The 16,194-nt window shown below is 42.1% G+C and overlaps 1 protein-coding gene across 1 annotated transcript in view; it reads left to right on the top strand.

Annotated features, from left to right (window-relative positions):
- LOC143014218 (apolipoprotein B-100-like) overlaps window positions 1-16,194 on the top strand; it is a 37,088-nt gene that overhangs the window by 15,607 nt on the left and 5,287 nt on the right. Inside the window, 23 exon segments of the mRNA XM_076168024.1 lie at window positions 122-1,207; window positions 3,829-4,353; window positions 4,410-4,528; window positions 4,965-5,069; window positions 5,071-5,124; window positions 6,533-6,902; window positions 9,185-9,253; window positions 9,537-9,639; window positions 9,890-10,077; window positions 10,190-10,362; window positions 10,594-10,897; window positions 10,983-11,076; window positions 11,253-11,360; window positions 11,492-11,634; window positions 12,583-12,712; window positions 12,841-12,981; window positions 13,208-13,510; window positions 13,725-13,952; window positions 14,447-14,714; window positions 14,855-14,984; window positions 15,109-15,243; window positions 15,398-15,535; window positions 15,991-16,116. Coding sequence (XP_076024139.1) covers window positions 122-1,207; window positions 3,829-4,353; window positions 4,410-4,528; window positions 4,965-5,069; window positions 5,071-5,124; window positions 6,533-6,902; window positions 9,185-9,253; window positions 9,537-9,639; window positions 9,890-10,077; window positions 10,190-10,362; window positions 10,594-10,897; window positions 10,983-11,076; window positions 11,253-11,360; window positions 11,492-11,634; window positions 12,583-12,712; window positions 12,841-12,981; window positions 13,208-13,510; window positions 13,725-13,952; window positions 14,447-14,714; window positions 14,855-14,984; window positions 15,109-15,243; window positions 15,398-15,535; window positions 15,991-16,116 — 5,040 coding nt within the window.

Below are 16,194 nucleotides of genomic sequence, written 5' to 3'. Positions count from 1 at the left end.
TGCTAACCTATTTGTTTTGTAATAACTGTTTTTCTGATGTCAGCATAGTTAGTAATGTGCATATGGGTGCTGTGAGATTTATTTATGTCACATAATGTTCTCTATTTTCTTTTTCATACAGTCTGAGCCCACAAAAGACATTGATATATTGGCTGTGAAGATGGCCATAATGAACTCGGAGAAGCTGAACATTCAGACCACCTGGAATATGGAGATTCCCAATGAGATGATGCTGGAACTGAAGGAAATAGTTCTGTCTGAACCCATAAGGGAAAATCTCAGTAAGCTCACCCACATCGGAAGATTCTTTTTGCGTTCTTTTGAACGGGCTACAGCGCACGGTACCGTGATGCTCAAGACAGCTGCAGACAACTTTGCATCAGTAGATCTTTCTAAATTGATGGCAGTTACAGATAGCACCATTCTAATTGTCAAACACTACCAGAAGAAAATTGAGATTTTGCTTGATGCTGTTATTACATTCCTGAAAGAGACCAAGTTCCACATCCCTGGGTATGAAAATAGGTTGTCCGGGCTGGAGGTATATATGAAATGTAGTGCTTTTGTAGCTGATGTATCTGAGGAGGCTCTTCAAAAGATTCCAGAGTACTTTGCCTCCATGTTTACAGAAATTGTTGATTACATCAGAACCATCGAATTCACCCTTCCTGGGTCTAACCACATTGTCAGTGGAAATGAAATTCTTGATGACTTGTTCGTAGCAATGAACAAAATGCAGGGTCACGTGATTGCAATTGTGAGGAAATTAGGTGCTATCCAGCTGGAAGATATCATTAAAATGTCTAATGAGTTCATAAAGTTTGCAATTGACGAAAGTCAGAAGCTTCTCCAAACCCTTAAATCTCAGAATGTGATCTCCTCCTGGTTGAATGATGTATACACTGATGCCATGAACACTAGTTTCTTAGTTGATATCAGCAAACAGGTTGAGAAGACCATCACCATTGTCATGGATTACCTATATGCTGTGCAGGCTAAGTTCTTGGATATTTTTGCTAGCATGTCAATTGAACAATTTAATGCTGACTTCCAGTCTTGGATCGACACCTTGGTAAAACGTCTGAATGCTTTCCAAAACAATGCCATTAAGTTCCTGAAGGAGAAAAGCAAATTTGTTGAGCCATTTGTGAGAGTCACTGACAGACAGATGGAGGTTGACATTCCTTTTCCATTCACTGCCAAAATGAACTGAGTGGTTGTGGTTAAGCAGGATGTACTGTCCAATAGCATGATTGGACAGGTTGTTCTTTTATGTCTGTTTGTGTAACCAACAAGGCAATATTGAGTCTAAATGATTTTTATTGTTCATCATTCAAAGCCATCCAGCAACAAACATGGTGTGTACCCAGGATGCCTGTCTCTCTACATTGTTATTCAATTGATTAATTTTGTGTATTATTTCACAGTAGACTGTTTGTTCTAAACTGTGTTCCCAATGCATCTTGTACTATTTAAAAAAACAAAACAAGGGCTTTAATAAAAATGGTTTTTACTGCATCAAAAATCTTTGTGCATTTGATTTTACAGTGACTCTTATTAAACTTAAATGTTTAAAAAAGGGTAATGACTGTACCAATGGCCAGGGTCACCGTCCCCTCATCTCCTTATACATCCTATCCACGTTTGTATCACATCCCATAGTTCCCAATCAACATATCTTTCTTTTCTTTCCCCCCCCCCCCCCCTTTCTGTATCAAAAAACTCTCCAAATCTCCCAAATGTCCCATAACTGTTTGCCTACCGTCATGTCAAATCCTGTCTTCAATAGAAATATACAACTACAAAAGAAAAAAAAGAAAAAGGCCAATGTCTTTCCAGTACAGAGCATTCCAGTCCTGTAAGTCAGCAAAGGGCCCAGCAACAGAATGCAGCAAGAATGTGACTTTTACACCATTGTAATTTTGGCTAGATGTATATTAGATAATAACTCTTAACTCCACTCTGTGGGACGTGTTGGTTTATACAACCATACCAGTTATACACAGTCAAAAGTAGGACATTTCCAGTAGTGAAATATCTCTTTCCAGTGGTAAATCCAGAGTATAATACAGTATATCCTGAATAAAAGATCTGCATTGTAGCAACAGTCTCTGTAGTTGATGTTCTTTCATTTGAAGGTCCATTCCCACCATAGTGTAAGAAAACACTTTGCACAACACCCCAGCATGGGTACAGGGTAAACATGAGCTGAATATATTCAACAGTATCTGACATAATGTTTATTTTATTTTGTATATAAATTTGACACATTACTGCTTTTCTAGATGAAAAATTAACAGGTATTACATTTCTCTCTTACTTTCAGTGTACAGAACTTACTCTAGTAAAAGATTTCATACATTTGAAAATATTTTTAACACGACTTAATAGCTTCGTAAAGTTGTGTGCCATTCCTTTAAAATAATATATAGCATGTAACAAAGCTGTTGTTTTATTGAGGTTCCATTTTACGTTTGGATGACTGGATAGCTCTATGAATAGGACATTTTCACATGTAAAATTACTTCATTTGCAATAACTTCATTTGCAATTTTGCAAGGCCGTATACTGACATGGTGAAGGTTGCCTTGGAAACACAGCCTCATCTGCATCAGAGGTGTAACTAAATAGAATGTCAATGAAACAGTTAAGACACTCTGCCTCCGCAATAGTCTGGAAATATTTCAGATGAAGGAATAAGGAAACGTGCTGTACATTGTATCTAATGTAACCTAGCTACAATAAGCTTTGTTTGAAAACCTCTCATTTGATTGATAGGTGTTTAGTTGGACACATTTTTTTCCAAAAACTAAAACTTTACCATTGTTGTCATCAACAATCATGACAATTGCATAACCAACAAAATAAAATATGTATATCTGGTATATCTGGCCAATGTATCACAAACACATTGGCCACTACAGTTGGCTGAATTCATGAATGGTCAGAATATAATTTCATGTGCAAGACCTCTGTCAATTGCATAACATCACCAGTTTATAAGTAGCTATTAAATAACGTGGAAATAAGTAAATATTTTCAAAACACAGGCTATTTGGATATGATTACAAACAAACTTCAGACAAATGATTTCAGTACCTGCAATTGAGCTATATCTTTATTCTAAAAAGGCACAAAACATGAGAAGCAACTCTGCAGAAAATACCACTTTAACTAATTTTCTTGTAAGACTTTCCGTTAGATGATAATGTGCCCAGATTCTGTGCAATTTCTCGACAATAATTAAGTCATTCTACAATACAATGTGGACATATTACAAGTGCAACTTTTACTGCCGAGCTGAATACAAAGTATATTAAGTATAAATTATACTGGCAGAAATGTGTGAGGAAGTGGCCACTGCAAACATTTCAAAGCAAAAGACAAACAAACAACATACATGTGCAATAGAAACCAGTGCTGTGCTGCACCAGTCCAGCTCAGACCAGGGACACATTACAGGACAATGTGTCCACTGACGTGAAGAGGTGGCTCTCCGTTTGTCCTGTTTAGCCCTGCAGCCACTGGGATCATGTGAACAATGAAACCAAGCTGTAAACACTGCATCACACACCCCATTATCACATATCGATCATGTTCGCAGGGAAATTGGTTTTGGTTCAGTCACGATCTAGTGGCTTGTCGGAAGAATCTCAACACCGATATGTCCAATATCCACAATTCAGACGTCTCTACAGTTTTCATTCACGACAGAACGCAGCATTTCAAGCAGCTGCTCGGCGGTCTCGTTCGTTTCTGTAAGGCCGCTCGTGTAGCAGTTTCGAACACTTCCCAAATCCCTTCCTTTGTTTTTGCTGAACACTCCAAATAGTCATATGCGCCAATGCGCGTCGCCATGGCGCGGCCGTCCTCCGCTCTCACGGGCTCCAGCTTCAGTCTGGACAATTCACTTCTTACGTTCTCGTCGTTGCGCAGGTCTTTCTTATTGGCAACTAATATAATTGGCACGTTAGGACAAAAGTGTTTGACTTCAGGGACCCACTTCTCGGGGATGTTTTCCAGGGAGTCCGGGCTGTCCACGGAGAAGCACATCAGGATAACGTCGGTGTCTGGGTATGACAGGGGGCGCAGCCGGTCGTAGTCTTCCTGTCCCGCTGTGTCCCACAGGGCGAGTTGGACTTGCTTGTTGTCCACTTCTATGTCCGCCACATATGTCTCGAACACAGTGGGCACATACACCTCAGGAAACTCATCTTTGCTGAATACAATTAGCAAACATGTTTTCCCACAGGCGCCGTCCCCCACCACGACAAGTTTCTTCCGTATGTCCGCCATTCGTCGCGGCTTCCTCAGCTTTCAAATGTAAATGGCCGACACACAAGTGGACCGTAAGTCTCCTTTTCTGCTGTTTTATTCTGTTTAAAGCGTATATAAACCGGGTTGACTAGCCACGACCCTAAACGATCCAGATTTCCAAGCAGACGAACCCTTTTCAATGACAACTGCGTTCGCCTTATAAAGGGCAGGGTGTTTTCCTAAATATAGCAACCCAATCGGAACTAAGGAGGTGAGCTCACGGCTCGTAGAGGAGGAGGTGATTGGATCTCATGGTGTTCCCTTATGGAGAGGAGGGTCATGGACCAGGAGGGCCCACCCGAGTCTGGATGCAGCTCAAATGACTCAGGCTGGGTGTGTGCTAATGCGCTCACAACTATTTTGCAATTCCCAATATTTTATTCAGTGTCACAATAATACGATCCACGCGTTAAACACTTTATAATAAAAAATAAAAATAAAATCAGTTTTAGGAGCCTTTGGAATTGTATTATTCAGGGAAAATGTAACGAGATGAGGTCATTTTATTAATCTGCATGTTGATTTTGACACATTAGTGATTTACAGGAAGCTGAATCGGCATATTCAATATGAGTGGAGGCGTGTTTGCTGTATGTAAAGGGGACACTTACATTTACATCGCCATTGTTATACGCATGTCTACGTAGTTCACGCTATTTACCGGGAGGGGGCACTAGCGGAGTCTTAACTATTAGCTTTGCCTATGCTGCTTCTGCTAAATCGCCGCTCTCTCCGCGGAAACAAAACAATATAGAATTGGACTGACGGCGTGCAACGAGCATAGAGCCATTATCGACACGATCACGCGTGAGTACATCTTGATTGTTTGCTCACATTAAAGGTAGAAGGTATAGATGCTGCTGTTTTTGTAGGTGAATGCGACGGCGTGTGAGCATTTCCCCCTTTTGTTTAGCGGTTTAGGCCCCTCTGTTTGGAACTTGAAGGGGGGCCATGTTGTTAAGCCACTGAGTGTTTGGCCCATGTTCTGTCTCACACAACAGCAATCCAGCAAATATGGTGGTGCTAAATCTGACGTTAGCTATTGTAGTTGATTTGTCGAATCCCACAATCGTCCATGTTTTCCAGAAGCCTTTTTTGTTTCCACCATCCCACGGCCAGCACAGCTTTTTAACATTGATGTGTAGCCTCTTGATAAATAGAACGGGCCTGTTGCAGTTAGCTTGTTCGCTAACCTCTGTTAGCTCGCAAGCTAAGGCTAATCAACTAGCTAATATCAGTAATGTCCTAAGTCAGCCCAGTCATGGAACCTTGGGCTGATTTTTAAAAGAAAGCGGTGTTCGGATCATAAGGGGAACCGATAATTCACAATACGCTAACGAATTAATTCGAATCACCTGGTTTAGTTAGCCTCCACACTTGCAGAATGCGGAATTGCAGGCTAGTGTTGGCTAATGTGTGCCAGCCAGCTCGCTAAAAGCTTGCACATAGCGTTACCGGAATGGCTGGCACGGCGTGTTACAGACACTAACATCACTTTGATATTGTTCGGCCGTTATAATTACAATAATAAAAAAAATTGGGTGTTGTCATTTCTTATGCTGCAACCTTGCACGAGGGCTAACTTAATGGTGGAACGAGCTAGCACTGTGCTAACGGAAACATCAGTTAGCATTCTTGTGTTACGACCCATCAACAACCCTGTCTACCATCTGTTTTGGGCTTTTTGCTTCGCTTAGTTAAATGATTAAATCATTCGTGTTAAATTTGTGAGTCCATGGTAACTTAACAATGATACTCGAAGGTAAACATAATCGACAATCTTAAAACCATAAAGAAGCTAGCTATGTCATGGAGTGGAATGAGCTTCTCGGGGATTAGACGCATCCCATCTCGAAAACAGATACACATTGTGTCAGTGACCCCTTCACTGTTCACCTGGGTGCAGCCTGATACCTACTAACGTCTATCAGGCTCACTGCCCTATCGGTGTGGTTTACGGGTTTTGTTTTTTTTAAGCCCATCTCTATACCTATACATCAAAAAAATATGGTTTGATACACCAGTGGCTGCTTTCGATATTTTTTTTTATCAATAAAAACAGTCAAACAGCAGCTTAAACTAGTTAGCAATCAGTTGTATATTATATAAGTTGTAGTTGTTTTTATTGTTACCATATAATGTCATCAAAACTCTCGATGTGCAGTTTTTATCTGTTCAATCCTGAATTAACAAAAGTTTTGATTTTCACATCTAGGCTTTCCCGTGGAATGAGCGTTCCATGCAGCATCCTAGGTATGAATGACGTGGCCTGGCAGGAGACAAGAGGTGGGATGCTGCATGCAAATGGTGCTCCAGAGTCTGGAGTTGTTAGTGTTCACAGTGGGGGGCCTTTAACCTCAGTTGGAGGGGGAGTAGGAGTTCAGAATCCTGGTGGGCCACATCTACAAATCTTGGACAGGGGTGCTAACCCCGCTCCAGGTACCCCGCAACCTCCGGTGAGTGGACGGTCTCAGGATGACGCAACAGTCGGGTACTTCTTTCAGAGGCAGCCTGGGGAGCAGCTTGGAGGGTGTAACCCCAGTAAACATCGCTGGCCAACTGGAGATGGCAGTCATGTTGACCAGGTAATGGCCGCTACATGAGTACCTGTCATTGCAAAGGTTCTTGATTTTTGTACAGGTTGAATAGGCATTGGTAGCACTTAGCAAGGCTTTGATCTTCTGAGGCTACGTGCTTAAGTTCTATGAATTACAAAACACTGATTGCACGTTATTAACCTTACTACAATAGAATACTTACTATCCCAAAATATTAACATTTCTGAAATAAGAATTTTTTGTTGTCAAGTTCATTCAGCATTTGACCCAATGGGTTTTTGCAAGAGTTTCTTAAAATTGTGTTGTTAAAGTTTCTCTATCAGCTTAGCTCTATTTAATCCCCGACTTGAAGTTAAAAGGATGAAAAACACCAAAACCACCGTTTCCATATAACAAAGGTAATGGGTAAATATACATTTTCAATTGGTCCAACATAAATTCTTGATCAGTCTTGTTTTCGTTACACCTCTGTTGGTAACGGACACTATTTTCACTTTGTAAATTGTCTGTCACATTGTGCTTAATGGAGAGCATCATGTATTCATTTTTACTGATGTGACAACAGGATAACACTTATATATGTTAGATTAGACATAAGACATGCTGTGCATCTCATATTGACAAAATTGAAGGTGTCCTGATGTACTAGTACCTCAATCCACGACATGGACTGTGGACAAATCACGTCAGTCTTGTCTTGGGTAACTAAGAATATGTTCATGCAAGCAAGGGTCCAATGAGATTTTAGTACTCTTTGTACTAATTTGGTTTTCAAGTCACTTGGAGGCAGTTTGTGGAAGAAGGATGAAAATATCCATCAAAAATATGACTCAAATGTAATGGGCTCTTGTTGAGTTCATTGACAAAATATATATGTGTGTGTGTGTGTGTGTGTGTGTATACATATATATACATAAACAGTTTATTTAAATATCATCATAGTCATCTGACTGGAAGTAAAGGAAGTAAGGCATTTCAATATCAGAACCAAGACTAAGCCACTAATTATCGGTTAACATGATACATTTGCTTATTGGTAGATCTGATAGTGAGGGGGGGTTTTAGCTGATTTTATGGCCGAAATGACCTCAGAGATGCAACATTTTGTATAATAAATGTATTAAAAGAAAAAGAAAAGAAATGTAGCATTGCCATTGCGGACAAACTAACCTGCAATAAGCCAGTTGACTGTAAATATGATCGAAATACTTTCCTTCTCAAGAGATGTCGGACTGTTCTTGATGTCTGCATGTGATTGGCTTACATATGTGAACTCCATGTGAACGTGGTCGTAGCTGAATGGATAACCCCAGAATTAACAGTCGGATGTTTACCTGCTCGTGAACAGAAGAGACACATGGCACTATTGTAATTATCTCAATCCATTGATTGCTCAAAGGTCCTTCCTCAAGTTTCTTTGTTGGGTCCCCCTTACCTATCCATGCCCCTGAGACCTTTGTTCAACCAGACATCAGTGTATATGGTGAATTATACATGGTGTTATCAATTAGCCCGGTGAAAAGAAAGATAGCTTGGGAAGTGTGTTGACGGCCCTGTGAAGACTCTTACGTCTTCTTCTCACTTCTCATGCTTCATCAAACTCAACTTTTAATCACAATGTAAGATTGCACAGCGAACCTGTATTGACATATATTTATAACCTCTTTTATTTGAGGAACAAAGTTTGTGAGACATCTCATGAAGATAATATTTTGTTTGGAAATTAATGGACCAGCCCCTGAACATCGATCCATACACATGCATGTCTAATGGAATGGCGTGTAGAACAAATGCATGCTTAATGTGTAGAGTACACCATGTCCATTTCTGAAGACATTGGTTAATCTTTCCATCTGATTTTGTGAAACACATCCAAGTATGTGGAATAAAACTCAGAATGCCCTTAAACCTAAGGACCAAGTAAGGAATGCTTTGGATTTTCTAATATAATCAGTCGTGACTTTATTGTAAAATTGTTAACCTAAATACAAGATATTTTTGGGGATAAAGTGTTTTCGTATAAACTGGCTATATTGTATGAAATATTTGGGTGCTACTTGATAAATGCCTTTGTTTCTGTAAAACCCTGAAAAATAACCAATGATCACATAGATCAAGAATGCAAGAAAAATTTCATTTGCACGTGAATTGCATGCGACATGACAAATAAACTATCTTATCTTATAGATTGTCTTACTCCGCAATGAGCAGAATCACCGTTATACTGCGCTTGTCTTATAATTTTACCTATTTATTGACATTGGCACATCAAACTTGTAGCTCAGACCCTGTTCTCCTCTCTTTCTCAGGTCCGTCCTGTTGATGAAATGAACTATGACTTTCAAGCTCTTGCTCTAGAGTCCAGAGGCATGGGAGAGGTAAAGTAGTTTTGTCCCAACATCTGTCATTATTTCTAACTTGATACATCACAAGACACGTGATGAGAAATTTAGGCTCAGACTAAGCCACAGTAGAAGCTAATGATCAGTCCTCGTGCTTGTACACAAACCATTATACAGCAGACAAACATTTGCTATAGTCTGTGGATAGGCAGCAGATTGCGCCACATGTCTTTGTTTCAGAGTTAAGGTCTGGTTCAGTGTCCAGTCATCATACATGAAGTTGATGTAATATTTAAAATAAAAAAAAATGTCCTTATAGCTTCTGCCACCCAAAAAACTCTGGGATGATGAGTTGACCAAGGAAGGAAGAAAAGGCATGATTCTTGGAGAAGAGTGGAGGGACACTGCCTGGGGATCATCTCGTGAGTGGCTCCTCATGCTCATCCTAAAGACCTTTACGAATAATATACTTATTGTAATATCATTCAGCATTTATTTGATTAAAGCTGTTAAATTCAACATTGGATGTCATTGTACATAATTAAGCAAAAAGCTGTCACCAATTGAGCACAAGTAAATGGGTGGCTTAGCATTATTCCTATTAAGCATGGACTTGATGTTTTGCGTTACTGGCTTTCATCTAGACTTTTGATTGTATTGTCTGACTTTCAGACCATTCAGTGTCTCAGCCAATCATGGTGCAGCGAAGACCTGGCCAGAGTTTCCATGGGAACGGGGATGCCGGCTCTGTGCTTTCACCTCGCTCCGAAGGCGGCGGCCTGGGGGTGAGCATGGTGGAGTATGTCCTCAGCTCGTCCCCCGGGGACAAGATGGATGGTCGCTATAGGAATGGTGGTTATGTGAGTTAAGATTTTCTCCTATGCAATTGCACAGACTGGCCACTCTTGCAATGGTAATCGGAAAAATTAAATGCCCGCCTTCAATTACTACTTTATATTTGAATAAACACAGGGTGGAGGAGATGCTGACCAAGATGGAAGAGAGAAGAATGATGCCCAAGAGAAAGTTTCCCCCTTTGAAGAGGACAAGAGCACAGAGATGAAAGTTGGAGAGGAGAGCGATCTCTCCAAATCCAATGGAAGAGGCTTACTCAATGGCATGGACAGAGACTGCAAAGACTTCAAGTAGGTGTTCCCTTCACTATGAGGAAAATGTGTAATAGAGCACTGCGCTGAATGTATTAGATTATACTTCAGGGACATAGCTACAGCAGAGGGCATACATTACGGCACCACAGCAACTGCAGAATCCTTCACATTGCATTTTATGTAATATCAATTCAAAGCATTAAGTGTAACTCTAACCAACATGTAACCAACACTGACTAAAGAGAACCTGTATGTTAAATTACCAAGTCCAACCCCTGGAAGCCGACAAGCTTCCCCAACTGAGGCTGTGGAGCGGATGGGTCCCAGTCATGTCAATCAGTCAAGTTTGGAGATGATTGGACAGCACCACCCTCATGTCCTCCAGCAACATAACCCCAACCAGAACAAGGCGCCAGCTGAGGACTTCCAAAACCAAGAAGCCCAGAACATGGGAGGTATGGAGCAAACAGCCGGAGTGGAGTCCCTCCAGTTTGACTATGCTGGGACCCAAATTCAGGTCGACTCCTCAGGGACTCCAGTGGGATTGTTTGACTACAACTCTCAGCAGCAGGTCAGTTAAACTACAAATAATATTGATAATAACATTTAACAATGAATTTGTCCTTCTAGTTTTTCATCTTTCTTCTCTCCTCCAGCTGTTCCAGAGATCTAATCCCCTGACTGTTCAACAACTCACTGCAGCTCAACAACAACAATATGCTCTGGCTGCAGCTCAGCAGCAGCATCTTGGTAAGTCGGACTGTTTGTCTGTTTACTAGGTGTGTTAACTAGGTGTGTAGCTTTCTTGTTAAACTTTGTCTGTCTAAAGCAGAATAGCTATCTCATTTTGCTGTTGGTTAATCTGAATGATGAGCTATAATAAGGAAACATTAATTGCTTTTTTTCTCTTTTCTCATATTACTCAGCTGGACTTGCTCCTGCATTTGTGCCAAACCCATACATCATTAATGCTGGCCATCATGGAGCTGATCCCTATACTGCTGCTGGACTGGCAGCGGCAGCCACACTTGCAGGTTGGTTACCCTACTTTTCACGCCTTGTGTTTAGACCAGGTAAAGCCAAAATTTCGATGCAGCAGTGTTTTCAATACACAAGGCTTGCATCGGATTATACAAAATACACTAAATAATAATTTTCCCTTTAGGCCCTACAGTGGTTCCACCACAGTACTATGGTGTTCCTTGGGGTGTGTACCCAGCCAATCTCTTCCAGCAACAAGCCGCAGCAAATGCCAATCACTCTGCCAATCAGCAAGCCTCCAATCAGGGCCCAGGGCCAGGTCAACAGGTAGGAGTTGTTATGCTTGGGGGCACTATTGAGCTACATATGGAGTAGGATGTGTGTTTGAATCATCTGCAGAATCTCATCAAGTGTAAATCTGCGTTTTTGACACCTTTTTTGATTAAAGATACCCAACGACTTCTATTCTCACTTTTGGGTTTTAGTAGTGAATCAGTATGCCTGGCATAAAGGCCCAGAACTGTCCTACAATTCACTTGAGCCCTACCTCTGTGGCGTTGGCGCCTACACTGTCACCCCCACTTCAAGGTCCAGCCTTGCCAGAGCAGACCCGCAATTTATTGATAGGATTATTTTAGAGGAGAAATTTCAGGCCCTCTAGGTGAGCTGCCAGTCCCCCTTAATGTTGAATCTCGAGTCGATGCTGCCGGTAATCGTTCTTGCGGCTGTACAGGATGTTTTGGCCTCGATCCAGCCTGACCTACAAGTTGCGATAAAGCTGCTAATGAAGTTGGTTTCACTATAGCCAAAGCAGCCATGTGGGAAGTGGAGGACTGGCCCTCTGCCCTCGCAGACGAGCTCGCTCAGCTCAAATTGCAAAGTTCTAGAAGCCAAAGCGTACTGTAAGAATTGTGGGCATACCAGACGAAACGGCCATTAAACCAGCCTCTGTAGCTGCTAGGTTGAAGGACGTTGTGCTTGATAATCAGGTTTCCATATTCATGCCAACAGATTCCTCCAAATGTTCATATGCAAACGCAAAATGTTATAAATAGTGGAATGTGATTTGCAGACGGTGCAGGTCTACCCCAGAGTGCAATTCCAACAGCCATTTTGATTTGGCTCATCGAAAGGATTTTCGGTTGTTTTCTTACGTTAACCAAGATGCATAATATTGGTTTTGCACCTTTTTAAAAGCATGATACATATGCAGCTTTTAGATGAATCTCCGCAGGACGCTGTGAGTGTCTTTATATCCTTGCTATTTCCTTCCAGGTGATGCGCACAGGAACCAACCAGCGTCCACTTACACCTGGGCAGGGCCAACAGAGCCAGCAGGAGTCTCTAGCAGCAGCTGCTGCTGCTGCTGCTGCAAACCCGACGTTGGCCTACGCCGGAATGCCTGGTTTGTATATAAATAGTGTCTTTAAATGCTGGAGTGCCTTGTTTTGTTGTGATGTGGACCTATATAAATAAAGTTAAACTGAATAGTTGAATAACCTGTAGTTGTTATCTGCCTCTGCATCTCCTTAGGTTATCAGGTATTGGCACCTGCAGCTTACTATGACCAAACTGGGGCCTTGGTGATGGGCCCTGGCACCCGAACTGGTCTAGGTGGGCCTGTTCGTTTGGTCCAGACACCTCTCCTCATCAACCCTGCAGCGGCACAGGCTGGTGAGGACTGTTTTAACATTTTTACGTAGAAAATTTTTACTTATTTATATACTTTATAAGTACACTACTTAGAAATACTTGCTTACTTGCTGTAGCTGCCCTGACTTTGTAAAACCAGTGAAAATGATTTGATCTGTACAACTGTAGGCCATGTTGACCTGACTCCTCAACAGCCATTCCTTATCTGTAAGTTGACATTGGCTCTCCTTTTTCTCTCCACCGTTAGCTGCAGTGTCAGCATCAGGCTCTGGTAATAATATGTCTGGTCCACCAGCCAATGGGTTGTACCGCTCAATGCCTCAACCTCAACCCCAGCAACAGCAGCAGCAGGCTCCTCCGCCCAGCAGCGGCCTGCCCTCCAGCTCCTTCTACGGCTCTGGATCAGTCCCGGCCACCTCCCAGAGCAGCTCCCTTTTCTCCCACACCTCTGCTGCACAGCCACCACCTAGCTCCTCCCTGGGCTTCAGCAGCACCGGTGGCTCCCTTGGTGTAGGCCTGGGCTCTGCCCTGGGAGGCTTTGGCTCTTCTGGTCAGTGGTTAAGAAAAAAACTTTACTATGTTACCACTTTACCCAAAGAGCATCTAGTTGGTATCCTTCAGTTACTTTCTAAATTGAAATTGTTAGATTTAGGAGGATTTTTTAGGAATACTTCCGGAATTGGTTCTGTGCAGTTCTGGTGTTTACTTTCTTCATTTACTGGAAGTCTTTTCTGACTTTTGTTTCTCCATCACTTTCTCTGCAGTATCGAGCTCGACCAGTAACAGTGTGTCCCGTAGAGACTCTCTGTTGGCAAGTTCAGACCTATACAAACGTGGAGGCAGCAGTTTAACTCCTATTGGCCAGCCTTTCTACAACAGCTTGGGTTATTCCTCCTCACCCAGCCCCATTGGCCTCACGCCTGGTCATTCCCCGCTCACGCCCCCACCTTCTCTGCCGTCTTCTCATGGATCCTCCTCTAGTCTTCACCTAGGTAAGCCTAATGATCATTCAGTGAGTGAGTGTGTTACAAATTGTGTTTATTAGTGCACAATGTGCGTGGTTTTAATTTACAGTGTTTGAGTAGAACGTTATGTGAAGGTTGGCTACTCTACATTATTCACCGCCTAACATACTGTATGTAAGAATGAAACAATGGTATAAAGTTCCAGTGATGTCATCACGCTGAATGGCAACCCAAACCAGCAGGTCCTCCATGAAAAGCATTTATTACGTCTTGTTAAACTGAATAGAGGAGCAAGAATGAGAAGAAGTGATAGAGACAAACCAAGGCACAACTGAACAGCCTGCAAATGACGAAACTGCTCTACCACACATGTACGAAACGGCGAAGCTAATGCTACACCTCAACCAAATCAGACTACAACTCTAGCTAAAACGGCTTAATGATATCAAATCCAAACTAAAGTTGATCGATCACTGATCTTGACGATGTCCACTCATGAATTTTCCATCGTTTAATCCAAGGTGGCCTAACAAATGGCAGCGGGCGCTACATCTCTGCAGCACCTGGAGCTGAGGCCAAGTACCGGAGCGCTGGTGGAACATCCAGTCTCTTCAACTCCAGCAGCCAGCTCTTCCCACCATCTCGGCCACGCTACAGCCGCTCTGATGTCATGCCATCTGGGCGCAGCCGTCTTCTAGAAGACTTCAGGAACAACCGTTTCCCCAACCTCCAACTCCGTGACCTGCCAGGGCACATGGTGGAGTTCTCTCAGGACCAGCATGGATCCAGGTGACTGGGATATACTTTCTTGCCTTAACATAGCTTGATGATTAACCTTAAAAATATGTTAAAATGTCATACTGTAAACTGAAAGTGACCATTTTCTTTATTCGTCAACTTACCTCTTTGCTCTAATCTTATCCTGCTAGATTTATTCAGCAGAAGCTCGAGAGGGCTACTCCTGCTGAGAGGCAGATGGTGTTTGGAGAGATTCTGCAAGCTGCATACCAGCTGATGACTGATGTTTTTGGAAATTATGTCATCCAAAAGTTCTTTGAGGTTGGGACGATTAACATTCTTTCTTTTCTTCAACATGAGATTTAGTAAAACATCGATTCCATTCTGTAGTTTCCAAAGGTCATTAGAAGGTGTCATGTTATAGTGTCTGTCTTCTCTCCTGCAGTTTGGAAGTGCAGATCAGAAGCTGGCTTTGGCAACACGTATCCGTGGGCATGTCCTGCCCCTGGCTTTGCAGATGTATGGCTGCAGAGTCATCCAGAAAGCTCTAGAGTCTATTTCCTCTGACCAGCAGGTAATTGTAAGTGCGATATCCCTTCTTTAACAACACTTTCTAACCTTGATGTATCTCTTTGTCCTTATCAATTAAACCTATACGAATTTTGAATACTACAAACATATCAGTATTTCTTATGCCACGATGTTAACCCCATTTCCTGCTATCTTTATTTCAGAGCGACATTGTCCGTGAGCTGGATGGCCACGTCTTGAAGTGTGTTAAGGACCAGAATGGCAACCATGTGGTGCAGAAGTGCATTGAGTGTGTCCAACCTCAAGCCCTACAGTTCATTATTGATGCCTTCCAGGGCCAGGTAGGTTTTTATTATAAATAGCTCATCTGCCATTGTGCCTATACTAGGGACCAGCCTCACTTTTCTAGTCTCAAAGTTAATGTTAATGTTGTGATCGCCACTTCATTAAATGCAAGATTGATCTCATAGAACTCCATAAATCAACCGCCTAAGCGAAGAGACCCGTCTCCGGTTCAATACGTCATCAGCTAAGTCTTGTGATTGGTTCAAGACGGCTATTTGTCTACAATTCACAACCCACTGAAAATAATATTGTGTCATTCTAGAGTAAGTCATTAAATGTGTGCTGCTCACTCTTTTTGTAATTGTTCTCAATGGAAAAGAATCACCCCCAAAAATGCTCCAGCTTGAGCTCAATTTCATGTACACACTGTAGGTAAATGTGAGATTTGAAGAAAACCTTATTCAACTACCTGTACATTAACCTGCTGTTGTGTTTATTCGTATTTTTGCAGGTGTTCGTACTTTCTACCCACCCGTATGGCTGCAGAGTAATTCAAAGGATTTTGGAGCACTGCACCCAGGAGCAGACTCTGCCCATCCTGGAGGAGCTGCATCAGCATTCTGAACAACTTGGCCAGGTGAGCATCTTTTGAAGGCCCACATTGAGCCTTTGTTTGCTAGATGTGAGTGATCATTGATTTGTTGTGTGGTTGACT

This window comes from Genypterus blacodes, unplaced genomic scaffold (assembly GCF_046128005.1).
Source record: "Genypterus blacodes isolate CSIRO-AG114 ecotype Tasmania unplaced genomic scaffold, CSIRO-AGI_Gbla_v1 ptg000185l_1, whole genome shotgun sequence".
Lineage (NCBI taxonomy): Eukaryota > Metazoa > Chordata > Actinopteri > Ophidiiformes > Ophidiidae > Genypterus > Genypterus blacodes.
Note: the sequence above shows the minus strand (reverse complement) of the source record. Positions and strands in the feature narration are given on the sequence as shown.